This window comes from Lepidothrix coronata, unplaced genomic scaffold (genome assembly GCF_001604755.1).
Source record: "Lepidothrix coronata isolate B3197 unplaced genomic scaffold, Lepidothrix_coronata-1.0 Scaffold22, whole genome shotgun sequence".
In the NCBI taxonomy this organism is placed as follows: Eukaryota; Metazoa; Chordata; class Aves; order Passeriformes; family Pipridae; genus Lepidothrix; species Lepidothrix coronata.
Window position 1 is genome coordinate 6,424,024 of NW_016690202.1, and position 24,757 is coordinate 6,448,780.

The window sequence follows — 24,757 nt, forward strand, 5'->3', positions numbered from 1 at the left end:
GTTCAACAAGATGCCATGGTTTTCCTCAGCAAGTTGTCAAGGGTGCTCTGACACACTGTTTTATAGCCAGTGCTTGGTAATATTTCACTCAAGTTTGATATGCAGCCATATGGTAAAGAGTAGCTGACACAGGTAAAAGCACTGGGCAAACATTGTTAAAAGCTGACTTTAAAACATTATTGAATTCAGATGTATTTACTTTTGGCTTTTACATTTACTGCCATTTTTTCAGCAGCTAATGTTTGTTTACTCACAAACATCTTTCCTTAATGGGCTTTTCCAAGTGAGAAGTGAAATGGCTTTCATGCAAAGTCTGTATTAGAAACCACTTTACATAAGGAAATAAGGCAGTCGAAATTTGAAGAGTGGGTTTAAGTTCATTCCTTACACATGTGTTTTTCAAGCAGTGGGGCAAGATGATTACCTGAATCAGCTGGTGAAGATGGGGCTTTCTGTGGTGATGTGGGAAACCTATCTAGTCAGAAATCTGAGCTTCTAATCACAAAGTTTCTAGCAAGAGGATTGCTGTGCTACTGGACAACACAATTTTGTGTATGAAAGGAACATTTTTTCAGGTGAGATGATGAACACACTCTTCTCAAAAGTAAAACAGATAATTGTCAGTCTTAACAATGCAAACCTGACACAACAAATAGCCTAGGTATCAGTGAATAGACATATAAACTTGAGAATATCACTGAGAAAGCAGAAGCTGTTGATGGGAAAAGGGAACAGGAGAAGGTCAACGATTTTTTTCAAGAGGGACACAGAATTTTTGTGAGAATAGTAAAGTCAGAAGAAGCATTGTGAGCTCAAAGAACTTCCCAGTTCATATAAGAAGCTATGAACTGCTAAGGGATGTTTCTATACATCCCCAAAATATTGCAGTCCTAGTCCACAGATCTGTCTCAGACTGGTCAGAAAACTAAGGCAGCAAGACATCTGTAAATTTATTGAGCAGAAGCAACATATTTAGACCTCCGTGCAAAGTCTTTGATTTTCTGTATGTTTGCCGTGCACATACATTATGCTTCTAAAGAGTTGTGAAGTAAAATGTAAACCACAGAGTGTAGGCTGAGATATCGGGGAAGATATCAGAGATTAGAGCCTGATTGTGGATGAGTTAAATGCTCAAAGCCAGGAGCAGAATCTGATTCAGCAAATTTATAGGTGAATCTGGTGAATTTCTATCTGTGAAGCTTATTTACATGAAATTTCACAGAGATGGATAAAGATTAGTATATGTATAGTGAATGGGAATGATTTCCGCCTTCCTGTACACTCTGCTGTTAACATAGATTTAACAGTTTAACTTCAGAAGAGACTACTGGCTCCATCATTTTAATTGCCCCTATGTTAGAGTGTATGAAGGATTGTTTGGGTTCTTTATAACAAGTCTCAAACTTCACCTTTACAAAGCTGTCCAGTTTTCCAACACTAAAAATGTGTATGACAATTTCTGCAAGAGAACAGAAGATCAGATCCCTGATCACCCCCAGTGGGAAGAAGTTGGTTGGGTCAGATATTCCCAGGATTTCCACAATGCTGAGTTGTACGATTGTATCCCACATTGGAGAGATAAAAGTGGAAGAAGTCCAAGGGTGGGAAGCATTTTCTTGCTTCAGTCAAGACACCTTGATTAAAACATACTGTGAAAGCTATTTCAGGGCATGAGCCAACTTTGCTCAATCAGTCATTGCTGACCTATCCAACCTCTGATACTGCAGACACCATTATTCTGGAAGCCAACTGTGTGCTGAGATAATTTAATAGCCCTAGTGCTTCCAGGTGACTGGTTACAGCTTAAAACATGGAGATTTACTTGTGCATTTGGCCTGACAGGAGAACTGCTAATTGGCAGAACCTAAAAGGTTCTTGATTTAAATATGGAAAGCTACAAAGTATTGTAGGAAGTGATCAAGAAAATCAACTAGACAGACAGGATCACAGTCCTGTGCAGAAAAGGCAAATGATTTTCTCAAGTCAGAGGTCATCAATCTATGCATCTACTCTGTGGTGGGTCTTGATATACATCGTGCATCTTTTGTTGATCTGCATATTTTGAGTTTCATTCTTTAAGTGATATGCCTCAGGTACTGCAGCAGAATTCTCTGCCTAGAGTGGTGGCAAGCCAGCTTGAACAATACGCTATTTGCAAAAGTCATCAGTGATGGGTGGAAGTGGGGGAGGGGGGCAGAGGGTGGCACACAATTTTTGATACTGAAGAATGCTGAAACCAGCCTGACTCAGCAATGTTTCCGGACAAACTGGCAATGGTGAGACAAAGTTCTTGATAAAGGAACCACTGATATTACTGATAATTTATCTAAAGCTGCTGAGGTGACGCAGCTGGCCTGGAGATGTATGAGTGATTGTTAATTGCTTTATCCTATAAAAGCTGAGTCCCACTTTTAAATGTTAGGGTCTTCTAACATATCCTTTCTCAGAGTGTGTGTGAAGATTCCTCCCTTGAGTGGGAACACCCCTCAAGGCTGCTCTTCTAGGCTGCACAAGAGATGTTTCCACAGTCATTGATATAGGTGAGGAACATCAATATCTACTTAATAATTATTTTGCTAACTTTATTATAACTGCTTCAATATTGCTTCAATAAATAGTGCACTATACTAGTACTTATAGCCAAACTGGGTAGTCAGTAATTCTGATTAAGATCTTTTAGACTAATCATTATCATTATAATCATAAATTTAAATAAATATTTATTTCTATAAATGTAATTGGTTTGCTATCCTTAATCCTGCAGGACAAAGTCTTATAAGGGCTCAATTACATCTATATGATCCTTCAGATTTAAAGTGTTGACTAAGTCTGGGGCTAGAACTGGATCCAGCTGAATCAAGGCTCCTCTCTGAGAAGAAGTTTAGTGTGGGTCCTTTATGTACCTCATGATTCAATGGAAGCTGATAAAGCTTACCCAAAACTTCCATTCTGCCTGTGACAGCTAGCCTGTCAGTCACAGCACCACAACTGCATATATAACTTAGCTCCAGTTCTGGATTACACATATGACTCGCTCCTTGATATGTTATTTCAAGACATAATCATAACAGATAATTAAGCTTCCTGTCTCCAAGCCTGCAAAGTTTTTCTTTTAGTCACTGCCCTTTGCAATATTCAATGTACTCCTCGGATTTTGCCTGCCTGTTTGCAAGTGAAAACAGGATTGTTGTTAAGCAAATTATCTCAATAGGTTATTGAAGGAATAGTCCACCAGGATGGAAAGGAATTGTTTAGAAAACAATAGTGGCATAGAAACAAAGGTATAAAGTGGCTGTGTGGTAAATGTACTGTGAAGATTAAGCTTCTTGAGTGTTTCTGAGTAGAGAGGCTCAGAAGAAGCTTTTCAGTGAAAGTGCTAAAGCGAAACATTTATAGCTAGAGCTCAATAAGTTTGTGAATGGGATTTTATGACCTGAGTCTTGTGACATGAGGGTCCTGGGCATGGTAATAATGAGACCTCCTCCAATTCTGTGCTCATGTTTTAAAGATCATGGGAATCCTTTTTAACACAACCTGAGATTTATACCTGCGAGTACAACACTTTCCCTGGGTTGTAACTTTTGAGACGTTATTTCCCACCATTAAGCATTGCCTGTATTAATTTTCTTTCAACCCCTTTTAATAAACAAGCTGCAGTTATCCACTACTGAGCTCCTACTCAGACACTCTTATTGCTTAGGCCTATAAACCAAAAAAAAAATAAATCTGTGTTAATAAAAAAGTTTTGCCCTTGGAGACTGGCCAGACACGTGTTCAGATCTGGGGTTTTCCTAGGAGAACAAGAACATTTGCATGCTTCAATGTATGTTGAAACCTTACTTCTCATGAAAAACAGTTCTTATCCTGCAGAGTCATGAAGTAAATGCTCTAGTAAAGGGACCTGTTGCTGGTTCAGAAACCAGAAGCCTCACAGCAGGAGGAAAAAGTAAAATAAAAAATAAGGATAAGGTAAACTGTTCTTTAGCTCTGTGTGGTGACCACTGTGAACAAATCATTTCCATGTGTAGGCAGATGCTCAGGCTTGCTCCACACCAGCCTTTCGCTTCACTGCTGTCTGACAGGGGGAGCACTCATACAGAGTACAGGTTATTAGTTATTGCCTTGCCCCTGGCTCTGATTCTGCAGGCATTGACCGGCTGATGTGTGTGTGCATGCAGTTTGCAAGCACATGGCATGGCTTTTTGTGGAACTGGGCTTTGTGCCATTAAGATACACTCTGTGAAGACCAGCTACAAAAGCAATTGTGCTAGCCAATCTGTGGGGGCAAAAGTGACACAACCTGGTTTAAATGCCTCCTTCTGCCTATGAACATCCTTGAAAGTTTTTAAATTGTTAATTACATCCGAAAAGCCACAGGGAGATAAGAGAAACAAAACCAGAATGAGCTAGGAAAACTGGCTTCTATTTTCAGTGTAATTATTTGAATTTTTCCACTTCAGTAGATTTAAGGCAAATTATTATTTTTACTACTGTTTTAATAGGATACACTGCCTCCTAAAAATTCACTTTTCTTTAGGAAAAGAGAGGTTCTTCTTCTGGCTTTTGATAGGGGCTTTTGATAGGCTGAGACAACAGGATAAAGTTGTGCTTGTTTTCCTCAAAACCTGCTAACTGTAGATCTCAGTGCTGCAAGCTGCACTGTATAAGCAGTTTTGACATATTTACAGAAGCACTCTGAAGTACAGCAGACTATACTACAGCAAATATACTTGAACGCAGGGAAGTACTTAACTGCTTTCATAAAGTGTCTGTCCAAACAGCAGGCCATACACTCCAGCATCACAGCACTATGCTTATTTGAACTTATACCTTGGGAAACAGTTGCAGGTAAAAGCAGCACCAAAATAGCTGACTATGTTCCTGAAAAAGAGAAAGTAACTACATTGAAAACCCAGATGGCTGTTTTCTGAAGGAATAAGGCAATCTATTCTGGCCCTGTTTTCTATCCTGGGTGTGAGTTCACATAAGAAGACTCAAGAAAGGAATTACTTTTTTGTATGAATCTTAGTATTTGTCATTTGATCTATTTCTCAAGAAGCAGAGAATTTCCTGAGAAAGCAACTCAAATTAGTTTGTAAGCTAGTGAAGCATCAACACAGTCTCCTATTTGAGAATGCCAAAAGGTTTTCCAAATGTACTGATAGAGAAGGCAAACATGTACCTTAATAAAAGCAGACTGAAGGACATCAAAGGAACAAAAGTCACATCTCTGAAGTTTCACTACAATCCTCACATGACTAGTTTTACTATCCCTGCAAGGTAAACTATCAGTGAGCTGCAAGACCAGGGCTGCCCCATGAGGGGCTATGAACTAGGAGCAAAGGGTAACCTCATCACCATGTCCTCCCCATTAGGGCTCAATCCCAGGGTGTTTAAGCAGGACCAGGGTTGGTGATGTAATCTCTCAATTTGCCAGTCAAGGTGATGAGTCAGGCCCAAGACCCAGCTAGGGGATCCAGTTAGGCATAGGCTTGGGGACAGGAAAATCTACAGCATGGGCCCATGGTCCAGCGAGGAAAAATAGCAAGTCAGGATGACAGGGAACAGGGCTGAGCACAAACCTACCTACAGCTCAGCTCAGGCAAGGCTTGGGTGGGGTACTGGACCCTTGGGCAGAGGGTGTGTTGGTGAGGTCACCAATACAGCTGGCCAGGGTAGCTAAAGCTCTCTGTTATGTGTAGCTCCCTGACAATGAGGAGCCTGTTGCCTTCTGCAGAACATCCTGTGTTCAGTATTACTAGTTTTAATAGCACTCATCTTTGTACTAGAGTAGGATGTCTTTTATGACTCCTATTCTTAGAGCAGCCACTCCTGTAGTACGTTCCTTCTGCTTTAACAGTAGTATTTAACCACAGCCCTGCACATAGCTATTTTTTTATATTAAAGGGTTTGGGGTTTTTTTTGCAACAGGGAAGCACAGACACTCAAATGTATTTATTCATACTCAAATATAATTGTTAACAAAAATTAAAAGTCAATTAACTTCCAGTTGCTCTTCACTGAAGAGCAAGACAAATTTTTTTTTCCATAGGAAAGAAGAGTCTGAGCTCCCAGCAGAGATTTGGAAAACTCTGAGCAGAAATACAGCTGACTTGATCCCTGTACCCAATTATATGAACTGTTCTTCCATAAAGCATTAATTCAGAAACAGAAGTTGTCCCAGCTTCTCTTACAGCTAAGCTCTGCTGAGCTGACCACAATGCTGCCGACAGATCTTATCTCAAGTTAGGAGGAATGCTTACATGCTTTAATGACCTATTCTCTTTTCTTTTTTCCAAAACAAACTTGCTTAAATCTAAGGAGATGTCATTTGACATCTGCTTCCGACAGATACATAGCATGCCTTTGCAATTGTGCTGCTTCTCACAAGTCAGCAGACCAGAAGACCTGTAGGGCTGATAATTCAACAGCAAGTGCTAGAGATTTTCCTTGCAGTAGTTCTGCCTTTACTGAACAATCATGCTCAGGCAAGGCCTTTTAATTTAAAGATAGTGTTATACAAGGCATCATGCTATGGAGCCAAGTGATTTTCATTTGAATAAATCATCAGCTCAGGTACTACAGAAAGAACTATTACCAAGCAGGGTAATGAAGGATTATAAACAAGATCTTGTAATAAGATATCACCATCTGAAGGAAAAAAAACCCTCCAGAAAACAAAAAAACAACCCATGGCAAAATACAAGAACAATGCAGGTACTATTAAAAAAAAAGATGGTAACTACAATACTTCCCTGCACCATCCCTGCCATCCCAATATGGAATGATTGCTAAAAATCTGAAACAAGTTTTACTAAGCAGCCCTGAGCATATGAAAATAGTTTCATAGAGAAGCAAATTGTGCTGATATTCAGTTATTTAACTGCTGTCCTGGCATACTGTGAGTCTCAGAACACAACAGGATTTCAGTGGGGATCTTGAAGCAGGAATTTGATAGCAAATCAGTAAGTGTTTCTTTGTATGCTAGACTAATGGTTTTCAGTTCTATTCGCTGTCTGGTTCCTTTCCACTCCCCCTACCCTTCTCTGCATATTTCATATTTCAAATTTCTCTTGAGCAGTATGTGCCAGCAGCCACGGAAAAAGAACAAAAATTAAATGACAACACATTTGTTAACATTTTTACCTATGTAACTACTACCAGCTGAGTCAGAGTACCACTGTGCAAGACAAACTTGGGATCTAGCTCTGGTGTTCTTACATTTTTAATGATACCCAGCCCTTGTCAAACAGGCATAACAGAGGTACATTTGATTACTACTGACAGGAGGGAGGCTTGTATTTTACATGTCATTTACATGTTGAAACACCAGATTGCCATGTGTTTCCACCTGGTTTGTTAATATTGAAATTACGATGTCCTGTTCTTGCTGCAAAATCCTGTATTTCTGCATCTCTTTGCAATTGAATATCTACTGGCAGAAGCCAAGTTTTCAGCTCCTTAGTTCAGATATTCATGTCACATTTAGAAATTTCTCTTGAGACCTTTAAAACACAGCATAGGACTCTGCCTTTTACACAGGAATTTTAGTTTGCTCCCTCAGCAAGAGATATGTTATTTTAGAATCCAGTTCTTAGTAGGAATAGAAGGAAGGAGGGATGAAATCTCAGTATTTCAAGGTCTCTGTAAAAGTCTCTCAAGTCCAAGAATGCCACATGACTCAAGAAAAGCCCTTCTTTTAAATTTAGCTTTTCTCCAGCACTCGCTGAGCAATGGTATACCCAGTTTTCCCATGCTTACATACAGCTAAATCCTAAGGGGTGCTGAGCTACCACAAGTTTCTATGTTCAACAGAAGCTGCAAAACTGAAGAGTTGCAAGGACTAGACCTATACACTTAATTTTTCTACTGACTTCAGTTATGCATGTGCTGTGCTTGCTTACAAGACTTGAAAGCTGGTAATTTATTCCAACTGATATAGCAAGGTTTCAAGGGCAGCTTCGCCTGTGTGCCTTCCCATAAGCTCTCCAATGTCTGTCAGAGGAACTAAACAGAAAATAAAATTTTGCAAGTCCATCTATAAAAAATTAATTTGTAATTGGTGAGTTGCTAAGGTTCCTTTTTAAAAATGTCAACAGAGGTTAATTAGAATTTTATTTATACAAGGTTTTGAGATAAAATGGACACTCTGTCAAAGAACAAAAACATGGCATTATGAGAAGTGTTGCCTGAGTAAAAGCTGAAGAAGGATCATTGGACACTGTGATTGAAGGATTAAAGTTTTGCCTCATTTAACATTAGGACTGCTTGTGGACTAATGTATTCTGAATCCCAAATGGAGGTGATACAGAAATGACAGTGATTTTGATTCTAGGCATTATGATTTTTAATCATAGAATCAAAGAATCAATTGGGTTGGAAAAGACCTCTGAGATCCTCAAGTGCAACCCCTGATCCAAAACCTCTGTGGTTACTAGACCATGGCACTAAGTGCCACATCCAGTCTCATCTTAAAAACCTCCAGGGACGGTGAATCCACCACCTCCCTGGGCAGCCCATTCCAATGTCTGATTACGCTCTCTGTAAAACAGTTCTTCCAAATATCCAATCCAAACCTCTCCTGGCAGAGCTTAAGACTGTGCCCTCTTGTCCTACTCCTGGTTGCCTGGGAGAAGAGTCCGATGTCCACCTGGCTACAACCTCCTTTCAGGGAGTTGTAGAGTGATGAGGTCTCCCCTGAGCCTCCTCTTCTCCAGGCTGAACAACCCCAGCTCCCTCAGCCTCTCCTCATAGGACCTGTGCTCCAGTCCCTTCACCAGCCTTGTTGCTCTTCTCTGGACCTGCTTCAGCACCTCAATATTCTTCCTGAACTGAGGGGCCCAGAACTGGACACAGCACTCGAGGTGTGGCCTCATCAGCACTGAGTCCAGGGGAAGAATCACTTCCCTGGTCCTGCTGGCCACACCGTTCCTGATCCAGGCCAGGATGCCATTGGCCTTCTTGGCCACCTGGGCACACTGCTGGTTCATGTTCAGCTTCCTGTCAATCTAAACTCCCAGGTCCCTTTCTGCCTGGCTGCTCTCCAGCCACTCTGTGCCCAGCCTGTAGTGCTGCAGGGGGTTGTTGTGGCCAAAGTGCAGGACCTGGCACCTGGCCTTGTTGAACCTCATCCCGCTGGAATCAGATCATCTCTCCAGCTTGTCCAGGTCCCACTGAAGAGCCCTCCTGCCTTCCAGCAGATCAATACTTCCCCCCAACTTGGTGTCATCTGCAAATTTGCTAATGGTACACTCAATCCCCTCATCTAAATTGCCAATAAAGATATTAAATAGAACTAGACCCAACTGGATGCAGCACCATTCCCCACTACTCTGGGCCCAGCCCTCCAGCCAGTTCCTAACCCAGCAGAAAGTGCCCTTGTCCAAGATGTGGGCTGCCAGCTTTTTCAGGGGTATGCTGTGGGAGACAGTGCCAAAGGCTTTGCTGAAGTCCAGATAGACCACATCCACAGCCTTCCCACTCCTCAAGTAACAATCATACTGGCTGAAGAACTCATTTTGGAAAAAATCATAAAATGGTGAGAAAATGTGTCTGCACCTTAACAACCTATTCAAGAAGTGGACACACTGACTTTCTCCTATTTAGATAGAATAAACTAATAGGTTTATTCAGTACCTATCCAAATGCAAGCTTCACTGGATACTCCCTAGGTCTTATAATGGAAGGGACAGTGAACACCTTATTCATACCATCTAGTCTGATAGATTTTGCACTGTTGCACCCTCATCTCTTCCTTCTGTGTCTGCCACCAAACACAAACTGCACTCATACAAGTGCATGGACACAGAGGTGGCCTGATTCAGTTCCTCTTTTCTTGTTGATCAGTCTTGAATAGTGGAACATAGGCATGCTCTCACTCACGTATCTTAAAGATACATTCACATTTGCAGTCCTTTTCAGGTCATGTACAATAACTTTTCACATCCTTGTACACAAATTTAACCCTTGGTCAGATCCTACTCAGCAACCTGCAATCCTGAGGCTTTTGATCATTCTTGTTGCCCTTGGTGCCTTTTTGATGTGAAAGGGTGAGAACAGCCCACCATGTTCAAGTGACAAGAACACTTCGAACTTACTAATAAATTAATGTTCTTCTTATTATCAGTAAAGTAATATTGAGTTAGCATTTGTTATGGCAAAACATCAATGATTAAAAAAGTGTTTAAGAGCTGATATTGTAGCTGTGGTTTCGGAGCGCATTAAAAGCATGCTTCATTAATTTTTAGTGTGTGAATAAGAACCTCTTATCTGTATAGTATGGAAACTAAAAGTATAACTGAAACTGATGTGGGTCTCTGAGGCAATTAAGCATGTGCTTGCTAAACCAGAGCCTTCTGACTAAATATCTTCCTGCATCTGTACTCTATAATGTATGTGCATTTCCCATCACAGAGATTATTTCAGTATATTCAGCACTGGCCAGCAATTTTCATTGACCTACATAAGTAAAACAGAAAAATAACTCTTAATATGGAATTGCAGTATTCTTAATAAAATCTAGTAATTATTCTTAATGAGACTATAAGACAGTCACTCTGAGACCTGTTTCCCAGGATTGTTTAAGAATATTTGGTGCTATGTTTCATCATATCATTCCAAAAAGATGAGTAATGGAAACATTTCTGCAACAGCATGTCCTTATTTATTTACTATAAGTATTAAGCCAAGTCATAAAACAGTATCAAAGCTGAAAAACTGACATCCAATGACACATAGCATGCTTACCAAAACAAGTAAGCCTTGGTGTACAGAAATATATTGTGTTCTGTCAGCATTCCAACCTGTTTTCTTCCCACTCAGTAGTTTTGTGGCTGTAATCTACAAAAGCTGAAATACTTTTATTTTTCTTATTAATGGAACACAAGAGCTTTGATTACATTTAGGAAAATGTCTATTTAACTCTGTCAAGGAACTGCTGAAAAGTTGGCATGGTTCAGTGGCTGAAAAACTGTGACTGTTGCAGTGTAGCCTAAAAGCAGAAGTTCATACAGCATTTCCCCTTTTATTTTGCTGGTTTGATGCTATCTAATTTAAATCTCCTGAAGAACAAGCTCTATAGCTCCACATAGTGTTAATTTACAAACATCAAACCTCTGAACAAGCCACAGAATACCTAGATATTTTTCTAAATGTGGATAAAGTAAACCAACTTTCTATAATTTTTCAAATGCATTTTTCTTTAATGGGTTTATTTTTCTGTTATTCAATATTTGTGAGGTCCATCTAGGAATATAACTGACAGTATTCATACTTTTTTTTGTATGCATATTAGCAGCTAGTCCTGACATTGCATCTTTTGCCCCTTCAGCTCAGTAAGTACAAGCTTCTGCTTGACAAAAATGTTCCAATCTGTCTCTTTAGATAATTTACACACATAACACTAAGATCTTAGTAAGATTTTAACAACAAAGACTTTGATGACATCCCAGAGACCACAAAGATGTCACTCCATGGTCTCAGATTAGAAGACAGAACTCTTGGCATATAGCTGTCCTCATATTTCTGAGCCTCATAATTGGAAAACATATTTTCTTTGGTGTGAAGGGCATAGACACGAATGGCAGCAATTTACTCATAAATACAGTAATGAAAAGGCTCTACTTTATTGTGATGTATTCTTGTACTGAAATGGTTACCATTTAATCAATGATGATTGGGATGAGCAATTGATTTGCATGTAATTTACTAAGACAGAAATTATTTCCAAGTTCTGTCCTGCAACTAGAAGATATTTTTGAGCCGCAACATACAGATCATTAACAAATAGGTAAAAAAGGCAGAATTTGAAAATAATTTCTTTAACACTGGACTTCAACAGGAAACAGCTCAAAATATGATGCCTCTTCTGACAGTGACAGTTTCAACTGTACTTTTAACTGTATTTTAGGGATGTTTGGATGGCTCTGACTCAGTAACAGCTTGGCTGATTGTGACACAAGGCCCTTAAAAAAAAGCTGATTTTTTTTTCAGTGTAGTCACTGATCACAAAGGACTGAAAGCTGAATTGATCACCCATTTCTTTCAGACATAGCCAGGTCAGTACAGACAGAAATAAGTTCCTAGGGGGAAGAGCGATGGGAACTTGAATTCCTGTTGCCCAGGACGCTGTATGGTTGTAACACACAAACTGATAAGAAACTAGGCTCTTGAAACAAGCGGGTAATTTCTGTAGCACTTAGTGGATCACTTACAGCACTCTGTGTTTTTTTCCAAGCAGCTTGGGAACAAAATTCCAAAGTTCAGATGGTACTCTGCTAGCAAAATACATAAAAAGAACCAGCTCAACCAGTATAAACAAACACATAATCAAAACAGAGCAGAGTTGCTACAGCTTTCTCTGCTTACCAAATAAAAGCCTGCAGAGGGCACTGCTAAACGCTATCACTATCTTAACACATTGTCGGAGGTTATTTAATATGCATCCAGTCCAAACAAGTGCCTACAACGAAGAGACACAGAAGACAACATAAGGTTAATATCCACTAATATTATATAAGAAAATCCCAGTGTTTTCTTCTTTGATTTTACTTTGTTCCCTATATCTGCTCAAGAAGATACTTGAAAATGTGTTTTGCACCTTGCCACCTGTAAGAAAGGACCCTGCTTCTTGGATATAGACTGTAGTCCCATGCTGCAGATGATGTTCAACAGACCGGACTCCTGTCTCCAACATCTGTGTTGTCCTTTACTGTTCATCTTCAGACTGAAAACATTCAAATTCAACGGAGGAGTTGACACTGTATAACACAAGTGTTAAGGATAACATGTACAGTTATAGTATGTATAGCAATATAATTCAAGTGTGCTTTTGTTAGTTTCAGATTATATAGTAAAGCAGATGTTCACAAAATTCCAGAAACACCTAATAAAACAAATACTTTAAGTGCATAACATATGATAAGTCTAGGTCACCCCACCTACCAATGCTTCCATACACAAGAGCTCCTATCTCTTCAAGTCTTTTGTCCGCAACTCCCATATCCATCTAATATACTCTAATTGTACCATGTACCCTGTACTTTACATAGGTTGTGTTACCTGGTAAAAATGTGCAGTCATCACCCCAAAAACGCTTCACTAATTTTCTTCTGCATAAGGCAGCTCACACGGTTCTTTGGTCAGTTTGTTCACCGTGAATAAAGAATGCTTTTCCAGCGCTGGTTTATACTGAAAATTATGTTAGAAAATGCACACCAGTCAGTTAGCTCCTTCTACAATGCTTTTTTTCTGCTTGGAAAGCCACAAGAATAAACTTGTTTCCTAAAGCCAAGACATTAAAAATGATTGGTGATTCGGGATGTTTCAGTTCCTAGTATCAGATATCAAAGACCGTCAAGGAATGCAGTTCTCCAGACATATTCAGAAACCACAATGGCTTTTGGCAAAGTAATTGTGTGCACAAAGCAAATACTTCAGTGGTAAGGTATTCATGAAAATACAAACATATTCACCAGTCAGTGAAACCCAAATAATAAAGTCTGAAAGAACAGACTGAATTTCTAAGGATATTTTCACTGATGTAGAGGATGTTTTAAAAAAACACCCTACTGAACTCATAGCAGTTATGAAAACCAAACTGAAGTCCTCAGGGCTGTATAATCCCAAGAACTCAGATCTTCTGCAAATGTTGTGCTAACTATGTTAAATCTGATAGATCATGGCTTTGGAACATATCTTTATTGACATTGACAATGATTAATCCACTAAATGTTACAGGTTGCTTTCAGAATTGTGAAATATTTTTTCCCTTTTTATCTGGCTTTATATATTATGTATGGCTGTTAATGCACAGAAAGAGCTCTGCTGTGATTTCCCTTTCTATTTTCTCAGAGATAAAAAAACAAAACAAAGTATTTTGGGCCCAAATTTATTTGATTTCTAATCTACCTAAACCACAACTGCAACTTTATTGTAGTATCTGTATCCACACATACTTTCACTCTAAAATTCACTAGTAAATTTACTTGCAAATTTCAGGTTTGGGTTCTTGAACACATGGGAAAAGCCACTTTTGAATAGTAGATACCTTTCAAAAATTTAGAATGAAAAGGTGTCAGTTGTTTGGTTCATTCATTGAAAAAAAAACCCCAGAAACATTATTGCAAAACACTACTGAAAAACGTAGGAAACTGGGTTCTAACAGTACTGAATTATACTGCTGGTTAGTTATAGATATGGTTCTGTGCGTGACTTTTGTGAAATGGACAATAAACTATAAAATGGATGGTAAGTATTTACATGTTATTAGAGAATTATCTGAAATCAGTAATTATTAATTGCATTGCCTTATAAGTTATCAAATGGTAAATAATGTTGCCAGATAAATTTGTGACCCCTTGTGAGTGAATGGTTCCTAGAAAAATCAGGTGGAATTTATCTTTAGCTTTTTACTGTATTTAAATGTAGCCAGGTATACAAAATAATTTTTAAAAATCAACAGAAATATAAACATTAGGATTAAGAACTGTACTGTACTCTATTCCAGAATTATTGTTTTTGTCCCAGTACTTCAGGTCATCTACTGTATCTAAGCACAAATTGCTGAGTTCGATTTTGCAGTACCAATAGAATAAACTGTTCTTCCCCTTCTTCCTAAACAGTCTCTTTCACAGGAGTACTCCTTCTACTCCTTCCATCTCACTTGGCTGAATTCAGAAAATGTTTGAAAAAATCAGAGCGACTTTTCTCTTTATTAATTGCAGCTGACTGGTCTTGACATTTAACCCATTGTTTTGGTTTTTTTATTTTTATTTTTAAAAACATAAGATTTTCTTATTGTGTTATAAGGAATCATTTCCCTTTTATTGGGTTCTTTTTTTTAATTTCTAATACTATTATTTCAATACTGGTTTACATTTCATCTTTAAGGTTGCTAACAAACATTATAATTCACCCTCTGAGATAACCTCTGTGGGAAAATGAGTTGAGTATTTGCCTACCTTGTTCTGTTTATATGGAACTGTTCTCAGTGTAAAAGTCCATTTTGGTGGGTCAAAGGATGACTAAAATGATAAAATGTGCAGTTTAAATAACAGACTAATGCAATCTTCACACTTCATCAGCAAAAATCTGCAAGGTAAAGCACACATTTGTTCCATGACCAGTTTTAAGAAATGAAGATAACTTAATAAAGACATTTTAATGCACAAAACAGATGTGCTTACGAACTGTCACACACTTTCTGGGTTTATATGACACCATACCTGCGTCTGTAAGCAGCATGGCAAAAACTTCATGACACTGACCACGGCCTCGCCTCACTAACAGTCTTTCTGTCAGTTTTTTGTTTGTTGTTTTTTTTTTTTTTTGTTTTTGTTTTTTTACTTTGAGCTATGTTGCAGGTTTTTTTTTTAAATTTAACATGCAAGGACTGACTCTCCGTCATTGCTCATGGAACAGCTGCAGATATAACATTACGTGAGAAGCAGCTGCAGAATCTAAATGACAGCTTATGGCAATAGCTGCACATCAACACCAGGACTCTTAACAGTGGCAACTACACAGAATAGCTACTCTCATCCAACATTTTCATTCTCAATCTACTTTTGCCACCAGCAGTGTCTCCTCCTTCCTTTCACTAGCCTGGTAACATCAGGACTTATGTATTTAGGTTTATGATATTTCAATGTCCCTGGATGTTCCCACAGCTCTGCATGAGCTCTTCCTTTCCAGGACACAGCTACCTCAAGAGCGCAGTTTCCAAAACAACGTGACTGTCACTGAATAGGCAGCTGCAAGCAAGTCTTATCTTCAACTAGGTGAACTTGATGACAACTGACAAGTGGACCTTTGTGCATAAAGGGCTTTCACAATTCTCTTGAGCTTTGTTATCATAGTCTTGCTGCTATATTCTGTAATTGTGCCTTGGTAGCCACTGCCAGATCTGTTCAAGAAATTCTCTGAGCTTGGTCCACTGTATGCATTTTATTTCTATACAACTTTTGTGTCTCAAGGTATTATGAGTTACATTCCCATACCACAACACTGGGAAATATGCTTTTGTAGTCAAGTACAAACAGCCTATTATTAGAAAAAGTCTATTATTACCACATTACTATTCTAGGCATGTATTTTTGATTTAGCCTACAAAAATGTATCAAAAATATCACACAGTTTAGATTGCATTCGTATTATTGATGTGTGGGTTTCGATAGTCATACTTCTAATGACATGCTGCTACCACCATTATTTCTAATTTCAAATATGTGCCTCATGCCTTTCCATGGAGAAAAGAACAATATCAGCAATCCAAAACTTACAAGGGCTCCAGTCTCCACTTTTACAACAAAATTCTACAATCCAGTTGCTATTAAGAGCAGTACTTGTTTCCCTCATTAACGCTGCTCCCAGCACACAACTTGGCATTGATCTGCATGCACCAACAACATGACTTGAATGAACATATTAGAATGCAGCAGCATTAACTAAGGAAGCTACAAAGTATGAAAGGCATGCAGGTCCCTTACTAATTCTTTCATGGATTTTCTTTGACAAATTTTTCTGTACTTTCATGAAGTAAGATGAACTTGGTAAAATGCAATTAATCCAAAAGAAGGATGATTCTGAAGTTGTAAATATTCTTCAGGATGCATTTCGTGCCCTTTGTTTAATAATCTGAGGAATAGAGGGGGAATCAATAAAATGAAATGATGCCACACTTCTAATATAATTTCCATTTCCTAATTTAGCAGGCTAGCTGTCAAAAAGCATTCAGGGAAAACACTATAGCAAGGAGGATGTTTGTAGAAGAAGCATTAGTTGGCACATATCTGAGAGTGGGGAATTTGATGGTAGGACATTTTCAAGTTGCCCAGTTAAAAGCATAAGGTATGAAATATCTTGGTGTTTTGTTCCTTTACTATATTTTTTTCCAAGGTCTATTATGGTTTTGTCTGGATTCTAACAGATATGGATATGGATTCTAATAGATACGGATTCTCTTTTTGTGTTCAGATAAAAATATTTCAGCTGGGACACACAGTATTCATATGGTAAGAACAATGTATTACCAGAAAGCTGTTAGGACAAAGCAGGCCTTAGGAGTGGGGACAGGCCATGTTCTTTGAAGGGCACTGGATAATTTGCATGCAGTGAGACCTCTCTATAGATAGCTCAGTCCAGAGGAACTCCTCTAACAGGCAGTGCTGGGGGACTGGTTCACAAAACTTTTCTGCTTATTTCTAGCAATAGCTATTTCTTTGTAACACAAGCACTGCCCTTGCAACACCGTAGAGATCTTACCTTTAGTTCTCTTCCATTTCTTTTTATTTGCCAAGAGAGATACCAACTAGCTTCATTCACTACCTCTAAAGCTGTAGCTTTAGTTTCTATTTCTACTTGTCATCCTTCACACCACATGCTCCTACTCTCTCCGTAACGTGCAAATAAAAGCATGTGGGCAATCATGGAAACAAGATTAAGTAACAGGCCTTGGATAAAAATAACCCAGTGTGGAACACTGATCCAAGTCATCACTTGGGAGAAACCTCTGTGCCTGCCCCTGGCAGACGCCTAACGCCAGGTACACACACTGCATGAGCAACCGTGCCCTGTGCTCACCCTGCCCCCGACACAGCTCACCCCACACAGAATTCATCGAAGAGTCACGGAATGGCATGGGTTGGAAAGGACTTTACAGATCATCTCGTTTCAACCCCCCTGCTATGAGCAGAAACACCTTCCACTAGACTAGGCTGGACAGAGCCCCATCCAGCCTGGCCTTGAACACTTCAGGGATGCAGATCCAAAACTTCTCTGGGCAGCCTGTGCCTCACCACTCTCACAGCAGAGGACTTCCTCCTCTATAGCTACTCTGAACCTGTTCTCTCCTGGAATCTATTCCCCTTGTCCTGTCACCCCCCGCTCCGCTTCCCTCTCCCCTCCGCTTTCGTCTCCCCCGGCTCCCCTTCCCTCTACACCAACTCCCCTTTCGCCCTGCACCTCTTCCTTCCGCTCTTTTTCCCTCTCTCCCCGCTCCCCACTCCTTTTCCGTCTGCCCCCTCTCCCCTCTCTCCCGGTTCAGCCCAGCTCCCCATTCCCCTGCCCCTCCTGCGCACGCACTCCTCGCGCCCCCGGCGCCGGGCGCGCCTTTTCCGCCCGGAGCAGTGACGCGCACGCCTCTGCCGTCACTTCCGTGCGGCGCGGCCCCGCCCCCGCCCCGCCCGCCCCGCCCGCCCCGCGCCGCCGCCCGGGGCCTGGAACAGGGGAAGGGGGGGGAGGAGCGGCAAGAGGAAGAGGAAGAGGAGGAGGGGGAGGGGGAGCGGTAGGACATGGCGGCGGGGCTCTCGGCGACGACACCGACCCGGAGCGCGGGCGGGCGAGGCACCCGTGGGAGGGCGGAGCCGCCGCTGCCGCCGCCGTAGCGCCGCGGCGCCCGCTCGGAGCAGTGACCGACTGGCCCGGCCCCCCCGCGCCGCCTCCCGCAGGCCCGCCCGGCCCTCGCGCCAGCCCGCACTCACCCCCGCCCCGGCACCGGCGGCCCCAACGCCGGGCAGGCCTCGGCCCGCGTCTCCGGCCGTCCCGTCCTGTGCCCGTGATTATGCGCGATCGGCCGCCGAGCCTGCGCCTCTCCCTCGGCTGATGTCCCCGCTGCCCCCCGCCTAGGATAGAGCAGGCTGAGCGCCCGCGCCTCGGGCACAGGGAGATCCACAGTCATGTATTTCCTCAGCGGCTGGCCCAAGAGGCTGCTGTGTCCTCTGGAGACTCTGGAGCGACCGCTTCACATCCAGACGGATCCCCAGAGAGCTTTCTTCGCAGTTTTATCCCCATCTCAGCTGAGCATCTGGTACTGCAGAGTGAGTATCCGTCGGCTTGTCAGCTCTCGGACCCTGCACCCCCAGCTGTTAATTTTTTTCTTATTCTTCCAGAAACAGTTGGAAAATTTGAAATGAAGTTTATAGATACTTCATTATTTGTGAATCAGAGCGATTAAGCCACGATGTTTACTGACAGCAATGTAGCGTTAAGAAAATATGTAACATCAATCTACTTGCAGTTAACACCAGTTATGCCTGAAAAATGAGACTTCCAACCAACTTTTTTTTTATTTTAACACTAAATAGCGCTTATGCTTAACGTAAGGAGTGTTTGTAGCAAATTTTTTTGGTTTTTGCCAATATGCTTCATGTCTTCTGCCTTTTCAGGTTCTGTGTTTTATATAAAAAACATATGAATGTAGGAGATATGGAATAGTTTCTGTAAAGCACAGAACAAACTCACTACTCAGACTGTTATAACACAGAAGTTCACAAACTTCTATGGAAAACTTTATAACAGAAAACTTGTCATGGCTTTTGCATGGAGGTTGCTGCTGCAGCAACATCCAGTTTGAGACTGTGTGAATAATTGACATTACGTGCCTTACTCTTAATTCTCATTGTATTAGTGTGAATCTTGTGTGTCAGTTTGATTTGATGCAGTCAATGAAACAACTGTGAAACTGACTTTAAATTTTGATGCTGAATCCTTTTAAATACTGCTTAGATTAGACCCTAAATCTGTCTATAAATATCGCCAGCTCCAGGTAATATAGAGTTCATCTCAGATTACCAGGGAAAACCAACAATCCAACTTTAGAAAGCTGATACTGGAAGATGTCAAATAACAGTCATAGCCTTAAAAGTCTCGTTTTAAGTTATGCTGAGATTTCATCACATTATGTTTTATTGTGCTCCACATGACTGTTCCTTAGTTCCTTGCTGGGGTGCTGATGCTGTTTTTGGAACCTAGATGGGTATCCAGCTAGGACATAATCAGCCTGGTGACTATGCTGTGGGAACATCACCATGTGGCCTGTGTTTCCTTAGGTTTGTGGCACACTTATATATAAACTGTGCACTCTTCTAGCTTTTGCCAGTTCTTGAACCTGTAGCTGTAGTTTGTCAGCAGAGCACAATTGTTCTTCTTTTCTGGGAAAATATGTAAAAAACCCAACGGGCATGTGGAATGCTTCTCAAGATGTGCGCTGTTGTCTAGAATGTAGTTTACTTTATGGTCTGTTCCCAAGGACGAGGTTCATTAACTCACATGCTTAGACTTGTTTTGAAATGTTAAACATTGTATAATTGGCTACAGACAGAGGACTAGAAGAATTCACTTGCTGCAGAAGAGTTGAGTAAACTCAGAGGCCATTTACATTTTTAAAATAGATTTTGGTTCAGTTTGTAATGGGTGCTTTTGAAGAAGGTGCTGACTTTGCCAGGCTTGATCACCGACTGATCTTAAACTAAAAAAGTGTCTCACCGCCTCTGTGGACAACTGGCTGTTAGCAAAAACCTGTAAGAATAAAGATTTTGGTCAAGGGCATTTTTAAAAAGAATTTCTTCCATTGTTTTTCTGTATATAGCTTGGGTTTTGAGTGTGCCTGTGGGGTTTGTTTGTTTGTTTGTTTTATTGGGGTTGAATTTTTCTGTAGGTTTTTTTATTTTTGAATGTTGAACTTATATAAAATAAAATTACTGCATTCTAGAAAATGCTTTCATTTGTCAAAAGTATCTTCTTTGAAACAAGGATAAGTTCTAGTCAGGTTGAACTAACTCAATTTCTTGAAGTAGAAAAGCCTTCAGGCTAATGTTCTTGTTAAGACTTGTTACTATCTCAGCTGTATATGAGAGGTTTCATGTAAAATGAGGTGGTGAGACTGGGAAAGTTCTGTTTTGAGTTTTTCAAAAGCAGGGGGCCCTTTGAAATGCCTTCAGGTTTGTGAGCTTACATTCAGTATGTATATTTTTTAAAGTGACATAGTACTGTTTAAAGCTCCGTTTCATCTACTATGAACTAAGAACTAGTGGAACGAAGGAAAGTTTATCCCAAATAATGGATTATTTTCTGTTTTGGAATCAGTCTAGGTATTAAGATTAGAAACTGGGGTAAGTAGTGTTGGTAAAAACCAGATGGAGTTCTGTTAGTGTTTTTGAACCAAAAAGTCCTATTTTACTTGTTGGGAGAGATTGGATTGTGTATAGAGAAGATCAGTGACCAGTGGTGAATGTTTTCAATCATGCACCAGTATAGGTGAAAGATAATTGAGCACAGACCCCTAGTATGTTTACATTTATTTATAAATTATATGCGTGTGCTGCTGTACCAGTATGCACATTAGCAAATGTACACAACATAGTCTGGTCTATTCTACTCTATTTTCAGTTGGAAGGGACCTACAGTGATCACCTAGTCCAACTGCCCGACTAATTCTGGGCTGACCAAAAGTTAAATCATGTTATTAAGGACTGGTAGACTCAGGGCATCAACCACCTCTCCTGGACACGTGTTATGGGTTTTAAAAGGAAGGAAAAAGGAAAAAAAAAAAAGACTGAGTTAAAGCCAAAATAAGCACATTTTAAAATTTTTACTTTATTTTAGATATTATTGGTGCTAAAAATCCTTTTTTGCTCCCCAATGGACTATATTAAATGCACCCCTCTTTGGAGTCCTCTGTTTCAACTATTTTTCTTAAATCTGAAGTTTTAGGCCTAGGTACCTCAGAAAATTTCTTGACACTAAGAGCCAATGAAACTATTTTCATTGACAACATTGGAAAGCTTGTCAAACGTTTCATTCCGGTAATGTTAAGTACTTGGATGCTTGAAATGAGAAATATCAATTAACAAAAGAAACTTTCTGAAATGCTAAAACGAGGTAATTGATGTGTAATAGATTGACTTGGCAACTAAAGATGAGGTTTCACAAGGCAGCTGTGCAGTCCTAACTGTCACAATCTTTCCTGCTCGCACGTCTGTTTTATTGGATTTTGTGGTGGACTAGTGATGTCTTTTTACAGGCCTGTTAAGCTTAATGAACAAATAGAAGCCTGCTTTTTCTGAGCTCATGAATGGATCAAAGGAGCGAAGTAGATGGCCTGTTGAAAGTGTCACTCCCTTAACAGTTGTGGCTTTAATTTTAAATTGGTTTGTTTATCTCTTGAATTCTGGATATTCACCCATAGGGCTCTAGGATATTAAGGGAAAATGTCTGCAGCTAAGGAAGAAGGTGTTATAGATGAGTGGAGTTTTCTGCCTAACCCTTGAAAAGTGAATTGTGTGCAACAAGAATAGTCCACTGGTGTAGTTGTATGTATAAATATAGTCCAGCATTTCCTTTCTTTAATCTTAACAAACTTGTGACAATGAGAGGAATAAGTACTAGCCTTGAATATTTAATGAAACTCCTGTAGGTTGTTGGACTGTCTGCCATGACTCTGCCAGTCAAAACCAGTTTTGTAAGCTCTTTGAAGCCAAGAGTAGCTTGCCCCAACTACTTATTTGGAGGAGGCTTTCTTGATTACCTATGCTTCTCAGCTTATGATTTACGCTTACCCTTGTTTTTTAAAATTGTATTCGGTTTTTTTTATGATGATCTGATGTTGAGTCAGATCACCCTAATGAACTAAAATAGGTGTATGGGAAAGCATGCACGTCAGAATCCTGGATTGTCAAATGATTGATATTCATTCTAAATGCTGGATAGATCAATATTCAAACAGCTCTCATAGGGCACTGTTATGTGCTTTTCAGTCTCTAGCTGTTGCTGTATTAGAGTTGAACTCGTTACGTGCTTTAAATCCAAGCATGTATGTTAGTTAAATAAGTAGGACAAAACAGGCAGCTGTGCTTCTGTTGTGGAAGTGATCTCTGTTACCTGGAATTTTGCCATGCTGTAAAAGGAGTTACTTGTGACACCAGTGCATATAGTTCATAAGACATATGAATAAATACATTTGAAGTTGTTTTTGTAGTCTTTTTTTGTATTACAGGTGGCTATTAAAAGAAATGTTTTCACTGTGCTGTCAAGATTATGTTTTAATCTCAGAATTGTAAACAGAATAATTTACAGAATTATTGTGTATGGCTTTTTCTTAGATAGATTTGGATACAACCTTTGTAGATTTTTATCTGGAATTTGACTGCAGAATGGCACAACAGATATCTTGATTTTGATGTAAGTGTCATGTTGGTTGTGTATTGTGAACAATATGACATAGTATCAGTGCAAGGTAAGATGTCTTGCCTCTTCTGCTGTTTTTTCCTTAGCAGTTTGACCCATGAGATGCTAATCTCTTATTGATACCCTTCAGACGTTGGCCTGAGAAGGCCATTTCTTTTTGTATGTCAGTAACAGTAATGGTTGTTGTTGCTTTTATTATAAAGATACATTTGTGATTACAGAATGAAGAAAATTAGAAATACTTGTTACACTGATAGATTTATCATATGAAATGTAAATTGTCATGTGGTTATTCAGTAGGACTACCAGGTTTTCAGTGTCTCTTGTATTAACATAAACCTTGTATTATATGATCCCTGAAAGATGTGTCAGAATTACTTGCATGAAGGAAAAAGCATTCTCAGTTACGAGTTTTGACTGTGCAGTTAGTTGCACATAAAAGAGCAGCAAAGATGTATAGAATATGTCCTTGCTTTTTGGCAGCATTTTTGAGCAGTAATTTAACTGAAGACTTTCACATGGAAGAGGTAGTTATTGAAAATTCTGATGCACTTTGATTCTTACCTATTTCACAATAGCTGTGAAGCACAGTATTGGGAGCTGTGTCTGCTGTGTTTGTTACATGGGTACTATGTTGATTCTAAGCTTTCCAAATGGTTTAAAAATTCAATTAAAGGAGTTAAGTTTCGGCTTGTCTCTCTGTTACTGACAAAATGGCTTTTTTTGGTCTTTTTTTTTTCCGTTCTGGTCCTTAATAGTTTTTCTGTTCCTTATGCATACATCCATACTTTTCTTTTTTCTCCATCTAACCTTTCTGGTTTATTTATAATCCTGCGAAGCTTCAGCATTTAAAGTGGAGCACAGACCATGTAATGATGAAAAAAGTGGTCGGTGTCAGCTGACTTTTGCTCTGTTTTCTCCTAGCTTTGTTTTTGTCACTTAAATCATAAGCTCCTCCAAACAGCTTTTTGATTTTTGTCTCATGTCTACAGCTTAATGAAACATTGAAACATTTGTCTTATAAAACTAAACAGGGCATTTGTGTTTTTGAAAGAAACTGCATCTTGGATCTAAATGAGATGGATTTTTGATGTCTAGAGTAATATATTGTTAGGGGATGAGAATATTGGAGTCTTAACAGTTATCCACAGCCATGCAAGTTCTTGTATTGATCTCACATTAAGAAACCCAAACTTGTACATAAGACCATGTTCCATATGTGCTGTTAGGTGTTTACTTTTGAAACTTAGTCCAGTAGTTTTCCATTGTATTTGCTGACCTACTTAACTTGTAAAATCCACTACATGCACAGTTTGTCATTAACCTGCAGCAGTCAAACCAGAGAATCTCAATTAAGGAAAACTCTTTTTTTATTAGTTTATGTTCTGTCAAAGGAACAATGATTGTACCTCTCTACATTTGGGTTAACTTATAATTTTCTGTAATTACCTTTAACCATCTCAATTAGGACAGACACTTGCTCATAGGATGGATACTGTTCAAGTCTGTTCAAGGCTCCTTGTCCTCTTTAATGAGGCCTGTTCAGAGCAACATTCACATCTTAGTTTAGGGTTTAAGTGAATACTTGATTTGCATTTACATCAAATGTGGTAGAATGATTGTGTTTAGGTAAGTGAATTGGTAATATCCCATATCTAAACTCACTAAGTGAACTTTCTGCAGGGTTTGTATACCTTGATAGGTTTTGGGTTTTTTTTGTAAAAACTATATGGTTCAGTGTTCTGAGACTAGTTATGCTGCTAATAGAATCACAGAATCAGAGAATATGCTGAGG

The 24,757-nt window shown here is 39.6% G+C and overlaps 1 protein-coding gene and 1 long non-coding RNA gene across 10 annotated transcripts in view; one reads left to right on the forward strand and one right to left on the reverse strand.

Annotated features, from left to right (window-relative positions):
• Window positions 1-11,193: 11,193 nt before the first annotated feature.
• Window positions 11,194-17,876, reverse strand: LOC108494083. Of its 2 annotated transcripts, none has more exons than XR_001873733.1 (4): window positions 17,263-17,876; window positions 14,961-15,023; window positions 13,060-13,188; window positions 11,194-12,758 (listed from the first exon to the last, which is right to left on the reverse strand). It is a non-coding gene; the product is annotated as an uncharacterized LOC108494083 (long non-coding RNA). The 2 variants fall into 2 exon arrangements; XR_001873732.1 differs by having other exon boundaries at window positions 14,961-15,090.
• A 609-nt stretch (window positions 17,877-18,485) lies between these two features.
• Window positions 18,486-24,757, forward strand: part of RIC1 (RIC1 homolog, RAB6A GEF complex partner 1) — a 47,272-nt gene continuing 41,000 nt past the window's right edge. For 4 of the 8 annotated variants that reach the window (XM_017808209.1, XM_017808213.1, XM_017808211.1 and 1 more), the window contains exon 1: window positions 18,488-18,815. In XM_017808209.1, the coding sequence (XP_017663698.1) occupies window positions 18,675-18,815 (141 nt within the window). In that variant the 5' untranslated portion in view covers window positions 18,488-18,674. Of the gene's footprint in view, window positions 18,816-24,757 lie in introns of all 8 variants that reach the window. The other 4 variants (XM_017808214.1, XM_017808215.1, XM_017808216.1 and 1 more) reach the window with 2 other exon arrangements.